This window comes from Nicotiana sylvestris, chromosome 9 (genome assembly GCF_000393655.2).
Source record: "Nicotiana sylvestris chromosome 9, ASM39365v2, whole genome shotgun sequence".
NCBI classification, from domain to species: domain Eukaryota; kingdom Viridiplantae; phylum Streptophyta; class Magnoliopsida; order Solanales; family Solanaceae; genus Nicotiana; species Nicotiana sylvestris.
Window position 1 is genome coordinate 159,953,264 of NC_091065.1, and position 20,423 is coordinate 159,973,686.

Genomic DNA, 20,423 nt, shown 5'->3' on the forward strand with positions numbered 1-20,423 from the left:
GAAGTTAAGTTGTTTCTTCTACCTTCTTATGATAAAAAAGGAAATTAGTTTAAATAGTTGCTTTTGTGAGTGGAAATTATCAAGATATCACTGTTAAGTGACGACTTCTTTGCATTTTAATCCTATTACGGAGCTCATTATTTGTTCTCACAATGAGGGATGAATAATTTGCATTTATTTACTTTTTTGTTTTTGGTTGGCTTGATAAATTTTAGTAAGGTGAAAGCTGTTTCTTGTAAAGCTAAATTGAGTATGTTAGCACAAAAACATTCCTGAGCCTGAGGAGCTACTTAACTGCGTAATCTTTCCTAAGATATGAATTCTCTCGGTTTGCAATTGCTTAATGGTGTTTTGAACTTGCTGGTTGTTGGCAGTTTATAACGTTCCATATCAGTTGCATGAGGATATTTAACGAGTATAACATCTTGGACTATTCCAATTCTTACCTTTAACCTTTTTAGTTTGATACTTCCAAATTTTCATATTGGAAGTTTGGTAAACTTGTTCATAAATAGACCCTCACCTTCTTCTATTTTGGGCGTCACTCTTTCTACTAAGTACGTCAGTCTTCATGTGCATAAAACTAAAATTCTTTTTTATAATGTCGATGTGCCACTTTAGTAAAAGGCAATGACATATCTATTTTCATTTACTAGATTGTAAGGAAGAGACATACAAATGAGTTCATCGTATGATCCGACACTTTGAATCGATCACCTCCTCATTTCAAATAGTAATTAATATTCACTATGTGCATCCCTTGTGCTATTGTCCTATCGACAAATTTCTTTGGACCATGAAATATTTGCAGGCATCGCCGCAAGGCGTGGAAAAAGAACACTATTAAACAGCTTGAAATACAAGTGGAAAGCAATTATGAAGATGATGGCCCAGTACATTAGTTCTAATCATGCACTTAGAACTCTACACACAAATCTCCCAAAGAATCAGTTCAGAACAACAACAACGACCCAGTGAAATCCCACGAGTGGGGTCTAGGGAGGGTAGTATGTACCCAGACCTTACCCCTATCTCAAGACCAAAGAATAAGTTCAGAACAAAATTTTGAAATACAATAATTTGGGAGTTCAAGTTTTGTCCTCATAGAATACAACAGATTATCACACAAAAATTGAGCACAAAGGGTTAAGATACTTTTATACCTGCTATTTTGGCCAATCCTAGTGAGGAAAACAATCTCTAATTTTGCCTTACCAGCAATCAATCTGGAGAAAAGAATGACGGGATCTATTTTGATTTTCACTTAGGTAGCATCCGACTTACAGACAGAGAATAATTTATGCCACATATCCATTTGAAGATGCTGCTTCCTCCCGGGTTTCCTTCACATAAAGTGGTATGCTCACCCCAAGTTCCCTTAATTGATTTACCAGGTCATAAAGAAATTCAAAGGTGAGTTTGGATTGTTTGTTAAAATCCTCTCTAACGCTTGGCTGGATCTTAAACCACTCTCCCAACATCTTGTGCACATGAGAGCGGATCATTCTCCATGGAACTGGATATCTCTCACAAAACTCCAAATATTCTTTGAGTAACTCAGCCTGGTCTAACTTACCATCTTGCCTGATTCCTGCACTGCCCAATCCCCATTCAGCAGTTCGATATCCTGCAAACAGTGCTGGATTCTCAAGAAGAGACTCTGCCGACAGTACCCCATCAGCACCAGTCTCATCCAAGCAGTTCTGTACATCATCCATGTGCCTTATATCACCATTAGCAAGGACAGGAATTCTAACAACGTTTCTAACAGCCTTGATGGCCTCCCAATTGGCTCTGAATTTCTTTCCATCTTTTTCATCCCGTGTTCGGCCATGCACCGCTAAAAGAGAACAACCAGCTTCCTCTAACATCTTTGCATAACTAAGTGTATCTTGCAAATTAGGGAAAACTCTGATTTTGCATGACACTGGAACATTAAGATTGTTAGCCAGCTTTTCTACCAGAGACTTGACAAGAGGAAGATTATCCATGAGGAATGCTCCATAATTCCCTCGCCTTGCAATGCGCTGGGGACACCTGTATGGAAAGTACAAGTTAAGCCAACTGAACTGATAAAGAAGCATGGCAAAATGATCTGATTAGATAATCCAGTACAAATAGTGACACACAAACCACTGTAATATGCATAAAGCAGTCTAATAAGAAATGCAGAGAGGAAAAAAAAAACATCACATTCAAAAGGGGTTGCTAATCTTTGACCTGGAAGAAAATCTGTTTTGTCCCTAAGCTCTTACTCCACGATTAAAAGGAGTTGCTTTACCGTAAGAATAAACTCTAGAGCAAGTTAAAAAGAGGCCAGAGAACCAGATACTGTCTACTGCTCATGTATTGGAGCTTGTTTCATGATCTTCACTCCTATAAAACCTATTTCAACTTATCGAAGTTGCTCTTCAGGTTTGGTATTGTATTGTGGACTCATTTTGGTACTTGTTTTAAAAGTATACCAAGGCTGGATAACAGCCCAGCATTTAGTACAGACATGGAGTCCACATTATTAATGTGGAGTATTAGCAATATGACATCAGTTAGTAGGGTTACTACTGATCCCCTGGTTAAGACCTTATAAGGATTAAAATGCCCTTCCTTACAAACTAATTTATTTTATTAGAAGAAGGCAATTCGGTCTTAATACAGTGCTGTCGAGGTTCGCTTGAACCCTGAAGCTAGGTGCAAAATAGACTGTAAAATAGCATAAGGTGGGGATGCTATTAGGAAGCCAGCAAGGAAATAGTTGCTTCAGGGAGAGAAATGGGTGGAAGCAAAGGAGAGTAATGGATATTTGATAAGATGGCATCTAGTGTTCTTACCACACTGTCCATATCAAAAACAAAAATAATGCTCATGAACTGACCTTATTGTGCCTCACTGAATTGCAAGTTGCAAGTAGAGCGTACAATGTAGAAAAACATTTTCTCAAGCAAACAGAGTTCCAGTTCTCGAGAACCTTCTACAGAATTCAATATGGTAATTGGTATCCTAATCCTTAATCCCTTGGTGAAGTTAAAAAATTTTATTCAAACTTCAAATAAGGTAAAGATATCCCTTTCTTCAAGCACAGTATATTGTTTCTTTCCATAGAGTCTTTTGATGTCATCGAATACAATTGCCAACAATTAAAGCTGCTGGAAACAGCTACTGAAATTTAGGAACACAATATCCACCGTAATCAATAGAAGTCCTAAGTTTGGACACAGGAAAAGATTGAGAAAGGAGGCTACCCCAAGTTGATGTCCACATAGTCACAATAAGGTTCTACTCTTCGAGCTGCTTCTAGCAAAATGTCTGGATCATTTGCGCAGAATTGAACAAAAAGTGGACGGTCCTCCTGCAATTTACAAAAAGAAAACAGGATAAACTAAGATATCAGGGCCATGAAGTGTACAAAATGTTCCAAAATATAAGCCAAAAAAGGTAAGCAAGAACTTGACAATACAAAGTAAATTCTGGAAGTAAAATGTAATTTTGTACCATGTTTTAGTTAAGAACATAGTGAATAATTCTTATCTAAAGCAACTTAAGTAAATAAAAATGAAAATTTTGACAAAAACTAACCAACAGTAATAAGCATTTCAAAAAAGCCTACAAGGTGAAAAAATGTTGACATGAACACAAACGGATTCGGTTTCAGCGTGTTGGAGGGATAATATCGATGTTCGGCTCAGAAATTTGCTATGGTCCTTGCTAAAGGAGAAGTGGCTTCATGAATGGTTGATCTGAGGAATGGTTATGACTTGCTGCAAGTTTCAGTTATTATTGACAGTATACGGAAGTGTTGGAATAAGGCTTTATTTGATAAGAGGTTTATTATCGATATTCGGTTGTTTGGAGCAACTGCTGTGACTAGAGGTTATCGCTACGAGTGTTTGAGTTATGTGGTATATCATGTAATTGCATCTGAGGTTGCAGGTGCGGTTCATCACAGCTGATTCGAACTTATTCAATGTATAAATGGGGGATTCTGATCTTAAAGGATGATTTCGAAAATGGAAACTTGGTCTCAAGGTTTATGGGCTAGGATGGATTGTGGAATTTCAGTTACATTGTGTTATCAGACCTATATGAGATAGGGTGATGTGGGATCACCCCCGGGTATCTGCATGGTAAGGTTATATAGCGACTTGTTGGCTTTTGGAACAACTATGGGCACGTTCGAAGACGAACGTATGTTTAAATGGGGGAGGATGTAATGACCCGAGCGGTCGTTTTGAACTTTTACACTTCGCTCGCTAGTTCTCGGGCATGACTAGCCCCGTATGATGTATTATGACTTATGTAAATCGTCGGTTTTGGTTTTCAGAATAATCAGAATAGATTTGGAAGATCAATTCTCAGCTTGAAGCTTTAAATTTGAAAGGTTTGACCGAGTTTTGACTTTTTAGTATTCGATCTCAGATTTGGATTTTTATGATTTGGTTAGCTCCGTCGGGTGATTTTGGACTTAGGAGCGCATCCGGAATGGGATTTGGAGGTCCGTGGTGGATTTAGGTTTGAATTGGCTAAATTGAAATTTGGCATTTCCGGTTGGTAGTGGAAATTGTGATATCGGGGTCGGAATGGAATTTTGGAAAATGGAGTAGGTCCGTTGTGTCATTTGTGATGTGTGTGCAAAATTTTAGGTCATTCGGACGAGGTTTGATAGACATTTTGATCGAAAGCGGAATTTGAAAGTTTTGGAATTCTTAGGCTTGAATCCGAGGGTGATTTGATGTGTTGATGTTGTTTTGGGTGTTCCGAAGGTTGGAATATGTTTGAATGGTGATATGTAACTTGTTTGTATTTTTGGTTGAGGTCCCGGGGGCCTCGGGATAATTTTGGATAGTTTTCGGGAAGGTTGAACTTGAGAAATTGCAGCTGATGTTGCTGCTTCTGTCATATCCGCACCTGCGGATTGGGGACCGCAGGTGCGAGCTCCGCAGGAGCGGAAGAGAGGCGCAGGTGCGTGGAGGACCACGGTGCGGCTTGGTAACCACATCTGTGATGCCGCAGGAGCGGTGAGGCGACCGCAGATGCGAGGCCTGGTGAGATAAGTGAAATCCGCAGAAGCGGAAGCGCAGGTGCGCTTATGGGATCACAAGTGCAAAAGTGCTGGGCAGAATGTATAAAAAGCCCCTTCGTGATTTTCAGTCATTTGTTCATCATCTTTGTGCGATTTTGGAGCTCCAAGCTGTGATTTCAAGTGGGAATCAAGTGTTGACAGAGAGGTAAGCTACTTGGGCCTTGTATCTTGTGTTTATGGTGATTATTTCATTGTTTAATCATGAAAATTAGTGGGAAAAATTAGAGAAAGAGCTGGGAGATTAGGGCTTAAAATTGGAGACTTGAGGAGCCATTTGAGGTCCGATTTTGATGATCTTGGTATGTATAGACTCGTGAGAGGATGAGGATTCTATTGGTGTGACTTTTATCGGATTCCGAGACGTGGGCCCGGGGGTCGGGTTTGGACCAATTTCGGAATTTTTGGTATAATTTGATTATTTTCGCATGGGCTTCGTTCCCTTACTATATTCTAATGTTATGATTCTGATTTTCGGTATATTCGACGCGAGTTGAGGCCGAGGCATGAGGCAAAGGCGTCGCGGAGTAGTATCTCATCCGGTTTGAGGTAAGTAATGATTGTAAATGCTGTCTTGAAGGTATGAAACCCCGAATTTCACATCGTTGTGCTACTTTGAGGTGACGCACATGCTAGATGACGAGCGTAGAGCTATGCACCATTGGGGATTGTGACTTGGTCCATCCCGTACGACTGTTAAGTCGTACAATTGATTGAAAATTGTTTGATATCATTGTGTTTCGAAAAGTATTGCTATGTTTTGGGCGGAATGTCATATTTGGGCCCCGTGCCAACTGTTTTGGACCCTTATGGGGCTTTTTTTTTACTACTGTTCCTTACTGTTTTGACTTAATAATTGTACTCAGTCATGCTATGTTTTATTGATTTCTTAACTCAGCCTTATTTACTAAATTTTGATACTATAAACGATATTTTGAGCCGAACGCCCTGTTTTACTAATAGTCCGAGTGTCTTGTGAGGTTGATGGCTGAGATAGACCGAGAGTCTGATTGTGAGGTTAATGAATGAGAGAGGCCGAGAGCCTGGTTGTGAGGATTATATATTTATGGATCGGGCTGCACGCCGCAGTAATATATATGTGTGTATGTGTGTGTGTGTATGTGTGTGTGTGTGTGTCGGGCTGCACGCCGCAGCGATATGTTGGATCGGGCTACACGTCGCAGCGATATAGCGCTTGGGCTATAGGATCCCCTCCGGAGTCTGCACACCCCTAGTGAGCGCAGTCGACTATATATGTAGATCGGGCTGCACGCCGCAGCGATAAATGGATCGGGCTGCACGACGCAGTGGTTATTATATGGTACCTATAGAGCGTGAGCGCTGATTTATAAGAGTTGAGTCATGAGTGATTGAGAGGCTTGCCCGAGGGGCTATATATACATATACGAGTGATGCTTTGCCTGAGGGTCCTGTTTAGGAAATTACTGCTTTCACTCATCTTTATACTGAGCCTCTATTGAAAATGTTAAACAAATGTTTTAAACAACCTTCATTTAAATTGGAGTTTTACGAGGTGTTCGGAATTTAGTCACTGATTTGGCTTTATTACTTCTACTGAGATTTTTAAGTTATGCAATGGTTATGAATTTTTGTTTGCCCGAAGGGCTGTATACGAACTATGTTTTGGCCGAGGGGTCGATCATGATTTTTATCACTTTCACTATAAATTACATTGAACTTCTACTGAAACTGTTAGAGAGACATTTTTCAAAGGATTTTCCCGAAATGGGAGTTGAACGAGATAATTTGATTTGTATCCTGTTTTGGAAACATGTTGTACCCACTGTGGTGCTCTGATGTGGTTTACGCGATTTTTTACTGCTCAGACTTTATTTACTTTTATTACTTACTGAGTTGGTGTACTCACATTACTCCCTATACCTTGTGTGCAGATTCAGGTATTTCTGAGCTCGGTGGCAGGTTCATCGGAGTTAGCAAGGTAGCTGCTTGGCGATCGCAACCCTGATTTTCTCCCTCCTTATTCTTCCATAATGTATTCTTGTGATTTTCCCGGCCATATTGGTCTTGATGTTGTTAGACAGTTGTAGTAGATGCTCATGACTAGTGATACCCCGATGTCGGGCTTGTGAATTTATTTCGCACTGTTCATTTAGATTTATATCACGAGATTATTGATTAATAAATGGTATAAAAATAACTTTCATTGAATAATGGTTGATTCGGGAGTTGTGTCGGCTGACCTAGTTTCACGATAGGCGCCATCACGACCGGGTCGGTTTTTGGGTCGTGACACTACCCTCCCCAGACCCCACTGTGTGGGATAATACTGAGTATGTTGTTGTTGTAAACATTTTACAAGGGGAAGAGGCACAATCATAGACAACTGAGTAAATCAAATCACCCCACCCTTCTAAAAAATTTAAAAGGACAAAAAAAACAGTTACTTTAAAGTAAAAAAACAACTTCAACAACTATGCAGCTAGTTAGGGTAGCTATATAAATCCTTTATCTCCATTCATCTTCTTTCATTCTTATACTCAATAATTTAAGACAACTTACAAGTTATCAGAAACTACGAACTCTCTGAATCAGTGTTATCAAAGGTGAAAAACGCAAAAAAGCTTTAAGGTGTGGTGGGGGTTTAAGCGCAAAGCGCAAATAAAGTGTCGGCTTTAATAAAGAAAGGCGCAAATGGAGAATAACTACAAATATATATGTGTAGTCCAAGACTAATATCTATAAGCATGAATACCAAATAAATGGACAAAGAAATTGAAGAAAATTTACGATAAAGTAAAACATCAATTGTTTAGTGTCGCCTCTTTAGGATTACACTTATTGATAAGCAAAAGTATGTCTTAGAGTCTTGATGACAACACGGAAGCGCCCGCTAAGCGAGACGAAGTGCTCAACATGTTTTGAGCGTCATTTGAGAGCTTAAGCGCGCTTTAAGCATGCCTTTGATAACACTGCTCTGAATGTGGCATTTTTCCCATGCTAAAGGTTACTCTAAAGTAAAACTAACAAAAATCCCAGTACCAAAGTCTTTACATATCTTAATTTCCATACAACAATGAAAAGCATATAATCCTTTTGTCCAATTTATATGACACACTTTCTATTAGTCTGTCTAAAAGTAATAACTTTCTATATTTAAACCCAACTTAACTATAAATTGTTCATTATAATCTTAATAATATATTTATAGCCAAACAAATATCTATAGTTTGTTTTAAACCATAAGTTTCAAAAATATTTCTTATTTGCTTAAACTTCATGCTCAGTTAAACAGTATTACTCCCTCTATTCCAATTTATGTGATGCACTTTCCTTTTCAGTCTGTCCCAGATACGTCCTAACAATTTAATGGTAAATGTTCCATTTTAATGTTACCGGTTACTTAATTTAAAGTACAAGTTTCAAAAGTTTTCTATCTTTCTTAAAATCCATATCTAGTCAAACACTATGACATAAAATTGGGACAGAGGGAGTACCTTGCAGGTAGTAAATTCAAGAGAGCGATACTTCTCAGTTTCACTGAAAATTCGGGAGTGAAGCATAGGCGTATAAGCGGCTTCAGCACCATACTTTCGACACAGCATACGAAATGGCAGCTCCGAGTTATCCACCATCGGCGCAACTATAAGTTTCGGCTCTCCTAGCTTCTTCCAGTGAGCCCACGCTCTCTCAATCCGCGATTCCCCTTTCAAGTACCCGTTCGCACGATTCAGTTCAAATAACTGCGGCGCCTCTCCTTCTTGTGAAGTAATGGTGGCGGCGGAGCAGAGGCGGTCGTCGTCGTCGTTGAATTCGTTGATAGGGTTTTGTGTGGAGGAGGTGTTTAAGGTTTGAGTGGCCATTGAAAGGTTTTTGTAGAGAGATGTGTTGTGGTTGACGAGGGAATTCGTAGAGAGAAGTTTGAATTTGAATCTCATGAGGAGGCAATGGGAACGGCTACGGCTGCGCCACCCATCGCCGCTGTTAAAGCGGTTGAGGGTTGGTTGAGGAAGGCGGTTGAAAGGAGCGGGATATTGTGCTCAGTGCGATGGCGAAATACATAAACAGCCCGTCCGAGCTCAACCGATCCCTTTAACGACAGTATATATTTTGTATTAAAAAACTTGACATGTGTAATTAAACAAAAAGAAAAAGAAAAATATTTTTTTAAAAAAAAAAGACTTTTTCCCTTACTTATAACCAGTCCAGCTCATCATCATTAATCAAATCACAATTTTCCCCTTTTGTAGCATGCCTTCGTATGCTGTTATTGTCCTACAAAAACCTTTCAATTGCCACTCAAGCCTTAAACACCTCCTCCACACAAAACCCTATTGGTTTGGTTTTGGTTCTATTATAAAGTTTTAAAGTTTTAAAATCTAAATCAAACCAAATTAAATACAAACCATCGGTTTAGTTGTTATTGGTTTGGTTCGGTTTTTCGGTTCTTAGTAAGCTAATAATAAGTCGATAATAGTGAAACAACACTATACAATAATCTGAAAATAATTTAATAAATTTATGCTTTTTTATATATTTCTTTTGGAACTGAAAGTTTATTTACCTCTTTATATGAAAAGAATGAATAAAAAAACGAACTAAAAGTTTGCTTTCTCAAGCTTTAGCCACTGTAGTCCTACAATTTGAGTTTGCTTTCTTTACTCTTATGGTAGGATTTTTTTTTTAACTCTTCCGTTAGGCAAAAGCATGTGCGGAGGGTTAGAGAATTAAAGTCCCTTAAGGAAAAGAAAATTGACCGATTCCTATTGTTTTGGGCTTAGGCAATCTTTTAAGATATAAGTAGGATAAATCAAAATTCAAAATAACAATAAATTGCATAAAATATTTAAAATTATTTTAAAAAAAATATTATATTGTATATGAATAATTATGAAATTTTGTATATAATTAATCGGTTTGGTTCGGTTTATTTTTCGATTTTTTTATAATAGAACCAAAACCAAACCAAATATTATCGGTTTTTAAAATTTAAAACCAAAATCAATCCAAATCAAATAAAATATCGATTTACTTAATCGGTTTGGTTTGGTTTTTGGTTTGGGTCGGTTTTCCGTCAAACCGTGAACAACCCTACGTAGCAGCCTATTCTTGCATCAACGCCATCACCCAATGCTAGAGCGAGGTTCTTATAGCCAATTTTTAGTGCTTTAATTGGATCTTCTCTGTTCCTCTCTCTATTTGTTGTATTAAGGCACTAAATCTTGAGGATTATATGTTTGTTCAACTGCTTGAATGGTGGGGTTGGATGAGAATTGATTTGAATTTTGTATATGAGATTGTTTGATATGGTGAAGTACTACTATTATTCTTGATTTTTTTTCTCCCTCAAAAAATAAAAACTAGATCGGTGAAGGCTCTAGTCAAACTTCCGGCCACTGCTCTGGTGAAGGCTCCACTACTCCATTTTTTTCTCCCTCTATTTCTTCTATTTTTCTCCTCTATTAATTATAGGAAAAATCAAGAACTCGAAAATCCATAGACTAAAAGAGTGACACCAAATCCAATGGTCTTCAAGGTTATCCATGGCTGAAGCTTGGTGGTTCATCATGTAAAAGTGGAAATAGGTGGCTTCTTATGAGGAAGAAGAAAATGCATGAACTCGGTGGGTGAAAAAGATTGAGGAAAATATAATGATGTAATGTGGGAACCGCATACAAAATTTAATTTAATTTTGAAAATAAGAGAAAAAAAAATCTGATAAAAGTCTCATGCACCCAAATCAAACTAAAATACACGTAATTTTCCATGTCAGTGTAAGGTGTCTACGAGATATGCTTAATAGTCACTTAAAGTGTTAAAATGGTAAATGAGTCGGTTAAGGTGTTTGTATGATCGTTGAGGACAACTTAAAGGGGTCGTTTATGTATTTCGTCTAGTGCGATATGAAATCGGTGGAGGCCTGGGTCTATTTCAGGCCCAATTGATTGAACCGAAATGGGATTTTTTCGGCCAAATAGCACGAGCTAGCCAGTTTCCGAACTGGTCATTTAAAAATAGCCAGCGTATGCAAAGTCATTAAAAATAGCCACTATTTTGCCGTAACATGGAAAGTTCCAGCATCATATATTGGAGATCGGTGCACTTGTGTATGAACTTAAGCATATTATGCTGAAACTCCAACACGCAGAAATTTCCAGCATAATATACTAGAAATTGGAGCACCTGTGTATGAACTTCTAGCATATTATGTTGGACCGGTATATTATACTGGAACTCCAGTATATTATACTAGAAGTTCAGTATATTAAATTAGAGTGAGTATTTTTCGAATTTTGAACAGTGTTTTCGTTAAGATTTATCTTTACATGAAAAGTGGCTAAATTTCGATTACTTTTGAAATTGTGGCTATTTTTCAATGAACACTTGTAAATCTGACTATTTTTTAAGTTCTCCCGATTTTTTCTTTTTTGTAATTCGTATATGTACAAAATTAAATTACCTGTTTTAGATAGGTTTTCTATTTACAAAAGTAACTAAATTTTTTATAAAATATATACAATGCAGTAAAAAGCTACAATTTATATACGGTTTGAATATAATTATTTTTTGTATAGAATCTGATAAAAAAAATACAATATATATATATATATATATCAACTTGAATATAATTTTAGTTGTATAGAATCCAGTTAAAAGCTATAATTTATGTACATTTATAAACAACTTGTGTATATATATATATATATATATATATATATATATATACAAATATATATAATTTATTTATGTCTTTTTCTTCAAGTTTCAGTTTGAAATTTTAACCAAAACTAACTCGAACTTTCACCAAATTCTCTCAAAATTGAGATAAAAACTCCAAATGATATTATCAATTGAAAAATCTAATTTTCAAATTCAAAGATTTGAACCTATTTAATGGTTGTTAAATGAAGCTTAAGCTTATGCCTTTACGTTGCACGCACCCAGATAAAGTTAAATTCACCAAACCTTTCATTTTTTTCACGCTTTCCACGTAGATTTAGTAATTACAGGATTCATTGCATACTCTTAGTTTGTTTGGCCAAGCTAACAAAATCACCTTATTTTGAAAAGTATTTTTTCCAAAAATATTTTTGGAGAGAAACACTTTATGTTTGGCTAATTAATTTAAAAAGCACTTATGAGCAATACTTTTGTTTGACCAAGCTTTTCAAAAAGTATTTTTAAGTTTCAAATCACAAATAAGAACATGAATAAATTTACTTAATAGTTAATATTATAAGTAAATAAATAATCTCAAAATTTTATTATTAAAGGCAATAATTAAATATTATTATTTTATTAAGTAAAATATAAAAATAAAATTTTAAAGTACTATAATTCTTTTAAGATGATTTAAATATGTTAAAAATTACTCAATAAATATAAAACATTCACTCCTTAACTCACTATATATGAAAGCTATCCTAAAAATAAGAAGAAATACTTGTATATTAATATTCTAAATATTAGGTTTAAAAGTAAGATTATTTTGGTATATACTATATTTTGTTAATGGTGTTTTTGGTAAGAAGAAAAGTCAAAACTACTTCTGCTTCTGGGGAGAAGCTACTTTTTTCTACTTCTCAGAAAGTACTTTTAAGTTTTAAATTAAAAATAAGGACATGAATAGATTTACTTAATAGTTAATATTATAAGTAAATAAATAATCTCAAAAAATTATTATTAAAGGCAATAATTAAATATTATTATTTTATTAAATAAATATAAAAATAAAATTAAAAAGTACTATAATTCTTTAAAGATGATTTAAATATGTTAAAAATTACTCAACAAATATAAAAACATTTACTCTTTAAGTCACTATATATTAGAAAGCTATCCTAAAAATAAGAAGAAATACTTGTATATGTTATAAGATAAATCTTATGGTGGATGTTTACTCCTCCTCCATGATTTTTACAAATGCTTAATGACATATTTTCTTCATTTTTCATGCCTATATAAAGGCCTTGTAATAAATAGGAAAATACACACAATTGAACAAGAAATAAATTCTCTTCCTTCTTTCTATCTCTATTATCTTGTTCAAGTTTATAGTAAATTACTTTTAGTTTTATAACACGTTATCAGCACGATTGTCACCTCTATTTTTCACAATCACATCCTAGTTGTGTTTGATTATCCTTCAGGTATATCACTATATATTTGTAAGGCCTCGTGAAAACTTGTACTCAAAACCGGGTAGCTCGTGGTGCCAAGTCCCGAATATATGTTAGGAATGTGTAAAATTAAGCGAGCCACGGTTCTGACCCTTTTGGTACTGATCTATGTTATAAAAAGTCAAGAAATACTGTTTTCCAAAAATGTGATTCTGTGCTCGAGAATGCGGTCGCATATCAGGTATGTGGACCGCATAATCGCCGCAAAGTGAGTCAGTGTGTTGGTCGAATTTGAGGTTAAATATGCGGTCCGATATGCGATCGCATAACCGATATGCGGACCGCATAGACGTCGTATATTTCCCTTGGGATTTTTGAGAAGGACAGTTCTGCGGTGCATTATGCGATCGCAGAACGAGTATGCGGACCGCATTTCTGCCGCATACCCAGGCAGTGTGTTCAGATTTTGGGAGCACTTTTGCGGTCCATTCTGCGGACCGCATTTCCACTCTGCGATCGCAAAGTGCAATCGCATACCTAACTCGGGCTCCTATTTTTCTAAATGTTAAACCCGACCCCTTCTTCAATAAGACACCTCAACCCCTCATTTTAACCTATTTTCTGAACAAAACTAGAGAGAGGGAAGAGAGAATTCTTGAGAGAGAAAGTCTTATCTCCATCAATTTGATTTTTCAAAGTCATCCAGGCCGGGAAATTTCAAGTAATTGTCTTCATCTCCGTTCTTGCAGGTAAAATCCCCAACCCTTTTTCATTTGTTTTCAAATTTAAACAAAAAGGGGGATTCTCATGCGTTGATTCTTGAAAATGAAAGTTGAAATACACATGCATGTCTCTTAAAACCTAGAATCTAGTAAGAGGAATTGAGTAGAAGTAAAGATTTGCAAAAGAGGGGTTGATAACCTAAGTAAGTTCGGGTTGAGTTTGTGAACTTCAATTCTAAGTTATATGTGTTAACTTGTGAACTAGATTGACGGTACTAGGCTGTTGGTGAATTGAAAGTAGAAGTTAAAAAGGGAATTCGACTCCAGGTATGTAAGGCTAACTTTAACCTTTGTAAAGTCACCTTGTTTGGTATATGAGTAATTGGTATGTGTTACTTATGTGGACTATTTGTGAATTCTTGTGATTAATATGCCTTGAATGTTGTTGGTTAAGTCTCCCGATATAATGGTGTAAGTAAATGGCAACAAATCAAGTGTGTGTGAATATGTTTATGTGGTAAGAGTTGTGTAACAAATGATGGAAAGAAATCGTAATTGATGCAATTGAAACAACTGTGGTAATATCATACGTGACTTGTCGCAGGCAATTATCGTTGTGACTTAAGTTGTGTACGGGCTGTTGCATATGATGGAAATGGTATTGACGTTTATGAAAATTCTTTGTGAATTGTTGTTGTTGTCGTGTGAAATGTGATTGTCCGGTGGGATCGGGTTGCGCGCCGCAATACGAAGTTATAAGGTGTGGGTTGTGGTGATAAGGGTGGCCGTGGTAATAAGGGTGGCTGAGGTAATAAGGGTGGAAAAGTGATCGAAATCACTATTGAAATAAAAATATGTGAAAGTTGTGAAATCATTGATGTGATGAAATAATGTTGAAAGGGGAAAATGAGAGATTGTGGAAGTTTGTTTGGCTTTGGTTGTTCCTTTCATGTGCATTTGATTGTTGATTCTATTACTGTTTGTTATCTGTGTATTTCTTGATTTTACTTGGGGTAAAGTTTGTTCATACATACCAGTACAATTCAAATGTACTGACGTCCCTTTTTGCCGGGGGTGCTACATTCGTGTTATGATTGTAGGTGGTTCCATAACAGGTACTCCAGCCTACCGACAGTAGCACTCCTTCACCTCCCGTCAGCTGAATTGGTGAGCCCCTTTCCTCTTGGGGCCCTGCGTGGCTCATGCCGCTTATCCTCCCGGAATTTTATTTTGGTATTTGCGTAAGGTGTAGCCGGAGCCTTGTTACCGGCAAGTATTGTAACACTCTTTTGTATCTCTAGAGGCTCTGTAGACAGGAAATGTAGGTTATGTACTTATGTATTTTGGGTAGTATAACTTGTAAACCACGCTAAGTAACTATGTATGTTATGTAAATCTCGTAAGAATGTGTTTAAATTTATAAATGGATAATTCACTTAGTTAATGGGTAACGGAAACGCAGGGTATCACGTGGAATAGGAAAGACACCCAGGTCCGCTTGGCTGGGGGCTATCCGGTCGAGCGTCGGTCGCGCCCCTCGGTTTTTGGGGCGTGGCAATATTCTTTTGGTTTATGGTAATATATATGCACCAATATGCTATTTATTAACAAATTCATATACTAAGCATTTATTTTAGTTGATCATGTTACAGAAGTTCTCTTATCTTGCTTATTGTTAAAGAAAATATAAGATATAGATCTTAAGTGTGTTAAACTAACAAAATAAAATAGTGATAACTAAGGTGGCTAAATAATAATTGTACATACTAGTTTAAATTGCTTTACAATTGGTGGAAAGTAATATCTGAATATATTCACTCTTATCACCATATATGGTTATTCCTCAAGTCCTCGTTTATAATAAATTACTTTTCTTTTACCATAGTGAATATATCTGTTTGTGTTTATCCATATACTATATAATTCTTGTTTATTTGACATATATATTGTATGTTACTTACATTTTTATTTATACTACATGTTTGAAGTGATCAACTTCTTAATTAGTTGTCTGATTTTTTTAGAAGTATATTTTCATTGAAAATTATTTTTATTCTTTCTAACCCATTTATTTTGTGATTAGTTTCAATATGTCAAACTTGTCAAAACTTGAATTCGTGGCACTAGACATTACCGGAAAGAATTACTTATCATGGGTCCTTGATGTTGAAATTCACCTTGCTGCAAAAGCTCTTGAAAATACTATTATACAAGGAAATGAAACATTAAGCCAAGATAAAGCAAAGACTATGATTTTTCTTCGTCATCATCTCGATGAAGGATTAAAAACTGAATACTTAACCCTAAAGGATCCATTTGAACTATGGAGCAGTTTGAAGGAACGATATGACCATCTTAAGGCAACGATATTGCCAAGAGCTAGATATGAATGGATTCACTTGCGGTTACAAGATTTTAAAACTATAAGTGAATATAATTCTGTTATATTCAGGATAACTTCTCAACTTAAATTATGCGGGAAAATTGTGAATGATGAGGATTTAGTAGAAAAGACTCTTTCTACCTTTCATGCATCAAATATGGTATTGCAATAACAATACCGCGAAAAGGATTTAAAGAAATATTCTGAATTAATCTCTTGCCTCCTAGTGGTTGGGCAACATAATACCCTTTTAATGAAAAATCATGAAGCTCGTCCTACTGGTTCTGCACCATTTTCTGAAGTTAATATGGTAACAACCACTCAAAAGTCTGAAAGAAAACAAAATTATTATCGTGGTCATGGTCGTGGCCATAGTCGGGGGCGTGGACATGGAAGGGGGCAAAATAATTATCGTTGTCATGGTGAAAATAAACAAGAGAACAATAAGAATCCTCAAAATAATCCTTTAAAAGGTAGAGTTAATAATTGTCACAGGTGTGGTATAAGAGGTCATTGGGCACACATTTATCGTACGCCAGATCATTTTGTCAAACTTTATCAAGCCTCCTTTAGATTGAAAGAAAATAATATGGAGGCACATTTGACCTTTCAAAATAATGATGAAGAAGCAGGCCCCTCAAACAAATATGATTCTGAGGCATATCTTGCATATAAAGATGATAATTTTGGAGGCCTAACAAATATTACTCATTTAAAAGCTGGAGACTTCTTTGAGAATATTGACTGAAGAACTAATCATCTTATTGGGGAATGAAGGCTATAAAAAGTTGTCATTTTTTATGTTTGCAACTAGTTTATTTTTCTTGAGTGTGTTTCCTAATGCATCATGTGTTGCTAGTCTCTACCTTCCTAATGTAATTTTTAATGTTTTTTTTGTTTGTCTTTCATATTTCTTATAATGTACTTTTTGATTTTTTTGAAGAATATAAAAATTTCCCAGTCTTCAGTTGGACTCAAGATTAATAAAGATGATATATGTCTTCTGGATAATGCTACAACACACACTATTTTAAGAGATAAGAGATATTTCTCTTATTTGGTAATGAAAGAAGCCAATGTTAATACAATATCCGATAGTACAAGATTAATTGAAGGTTCTGGAAAAGCCAATTTATTACTACCAGGAGGAACAAATTTGGCTATTGATGAAGCATTATATTGTAGTAAATCTCAAAAAAAACTTATTAAGCTTCAAAGATATTCGCCAAAATGGATATCACATTGAGACTACAAATAATGAAAAGATTGAATATCTTTATATTACTACAATAAATTCGGGTAAGAAATATGTGCTTGAAATGTTACCTGCTCTTTCCTCTGGCTTATATTACACAAGTATTAGCAGGATTGAAACACATGCCATAGTAAATGAGAAGTTTACTAATCAAGATAATTTTATTATTTGGCATGACCGGTTGGGTCATCCTGACTCTACTATGATGCATAAAATAATTGAGAATTCACATGGACATTCAATGAAGAACCAAAAGATTCTTCAATTTAAGGAATTCTCTTGTGCTGCATGTTCTCAAGGCAAATTAATTATTAGACCATCAACGATTAAAGTTAAGATGGAATCCCCTATATTCCTGGAACGTATACAAGGTGATATATGTGGGCTCATTCACCCTCCATTTGGACCATTCAGATATTATATGATTTTGGTAGATGCATCTACATGATGGTCACATGTGTGCTTACTATCAACTCGCAATATGACATTTGCGGTTGTCTCAAATAATAAAGCTAAGAGCACAATTTCCAGATTATGCAATTAAGACAATTCGTCTTGATAATGCCGGTGAATTTACATCCCTAACATTTAATGATTATTGTATATCAACTGGGATGACAATTGAGCATTTGGTCGCTCATGTTCATACACAAAATGATCTAGCGGAATCATTGATCAAACGCCTCCAATTAATTGCTAGACCAATGCTTATGAGAACAAAACTTCTCATTTCAGTATGGGGTCATGCTATTTTGCATGCGACATCACTTGTGCGGATAAGGCCCACAAGTTATCATAAAGTCTCCCCATTGCAATTGACTTTTGGCCAGGAGCCAAATATTTCCCATCTTAGAATCTTTGGTTGTGCGGTATATGTTCCAATTGCTCCACCACAACGCACAAAGATGGGCCCCCAAAGAAGGTTGGAGATATATGTTGGGTATGAATCTCCTTCTATTATAAAATATCTGGAGCCTATGACTGGAGATTTATTTACAGCGAGATTTTTTGATTGTCATTTTGATGAATCAATATACCCAACATTAGGGGGAGAAAATAAGCAGCTGAGAAAGGAGATAGATTGGAATATATTATCACTATCTCATTTAGATCCTCGAACAAATCAATGTGAACAAGAGGTTCAAAAGATAATTCATTTGCAAAATATTGCAAATCAACTGCCAGATGCGTTCACTGACCTACCAAGGGTGACTAAGTCATATATTCCAGCTGCTAATGCTCCAGTTCAAGTTAATATCCCGGTAGGACAATCAATTAAAGAAAATGAGTTTAAACTACGCTTGAAACGTGGTAGACCAGTCGGTTCTAAAGATAAAAATCCTCGGAAAAGAAAAGGAGTAAATGATCAAAGTGATTATAATACGGAGGTAGTGGCCCAATAAGAGCACATAGACATAACAAATTATAAGACCTCAAGGGAGGTTCAGGTACCTGAAAATGATGATGATGGAGAGATCTCAATAAGTTATGTCTCAACGGGGAAAAGATGGAACCGAAATAATATTGTTATTAATAATGTTTTTCCTTACCATGTTGCTATTGAAATAATGCAACAAGATGAGGATCTTGAACCAAAATCTGTCAATGAATGTAGACAGAGAGATGATTGGCCAAAATGGAAAGATGCTATCCAGACAGAATTAACTTCACTTGCGAAACGTGAAGTTTTTGGACCTGTAGTGCTTTAAGCCTGTTGGATATAAATGGGTCTTTGTACGTAAAAGGAATGGGAAAAATGAGGTACAAAGATATAAGGCACGTCTAGTTGCACAAGAATTTTCACAAAGGCCCGGTATCGATTATAAAGAGACATATTCTCCTATTATGGATACTATAACATTTCGTTATCTCATTAGTTTTGCTGTCCATGAAAAGCTTGACATACATTTAATGGATGTGTTTACAGCCTACCTTTACGGTTCACTTGATAATGAGATATACATGAAAATTACCGAGGGATTTAAAATGCCTGACGCACATAATTCAAAGTCCCGGGAAATGTTTTCAATCAAATTGCAAAGATCTTTGTATGGTCTAAAGCAATCAGGAAGAATATGGTATAACCGCCTTAATGAGTATTTATTAAAGGAAGGTTATATAAATGATGCCATTTGTCCATGTGTTTTTATAAAGAAAACAACATCAGAGTTTGTTGTACTTGTTGTATATGTTGATGACATAAACCTTATTGGAACTCCTACAGAACTCCAAAAGGCAATTGATTATTTAAAGAAGGACTTCGAGATGAAAGATCTCGTAAAGACAAAATTATATCTTGGTTTGCAAATTGAGCATTTGGCAAATGGGACTTTTGTTCATCAATCTGCCTACATAGAAAAGATATTGAAATGATTTTACATGGATGAAGCACATCCAATAAGTACTCCGATGATTGTGCGATCACTTGATGTAAATAAGGACCCATTCCGACCTCAAGAAAAGAATGAAGAGCTTCTTGGTCCTGAAGTACCATATCTTGGTGCAATTAGTGCACTAATGTATCTTGCTAACTCTACAAGGCCTGACATAACTTTTTCAGTTAATGTCTTAGCAAGATATAGCTCTGTTCCTACAAGGAGACATTGGAATGGAATCAAACACATATTGCGGTATCTAAAAGGGACTGCCGATATGAGATTATTTTATGGCAATCATTGCAATCCTGATCTTGTTGGTTATGCGATGCTGGGTATTTATCTGACCCACATAAGGCTCGATCTCAAACAGGCTATGTGTTTACATGTGGAGGCACTGCCATATCTTGGCGATCGACTAAGCAATCAATCGTGGCTACTTCATCCCATCACGTTGAGATAGTTGCTATTCATGAAGCAAGTCGAGAATGTATATGGTTGAGGTCTATAATACA

The 20,423-nt window shown here is 36.0% G+C and overlaps 1 protein-coding gene across 1 annotated transcript; it reads right to left on the bottom strand.

The window, feature by feature from the left end:
- Positions 1–1,047: 1,047 nt before the first annotated feature.
- LOC104232015 (uncharacterized) lies at positions 1,048–9,141 on the bottom strand. The gene is made up of 3 exons (XM_009785109.2): positions 8,551–9,141; positions 3,240–3,346; positions 1,048–2,037 (listed from the first exon to the last, which is right to left on the bottom strand). The coding sequence occupies exons 1-3, from the start codon at positions 8,989–8,991 to the stop codon at positions 1,299–1,301; spliced, it is 1,287 nt and encodes a 428-aa protein (XP_009783411.1). The 5' UTR covers positions 8,992–9,141; the 3' UTR covers positions 1,048–1,298.
- Positions 9,142–20,423: the final 11,282 nt, after the last annotated feature.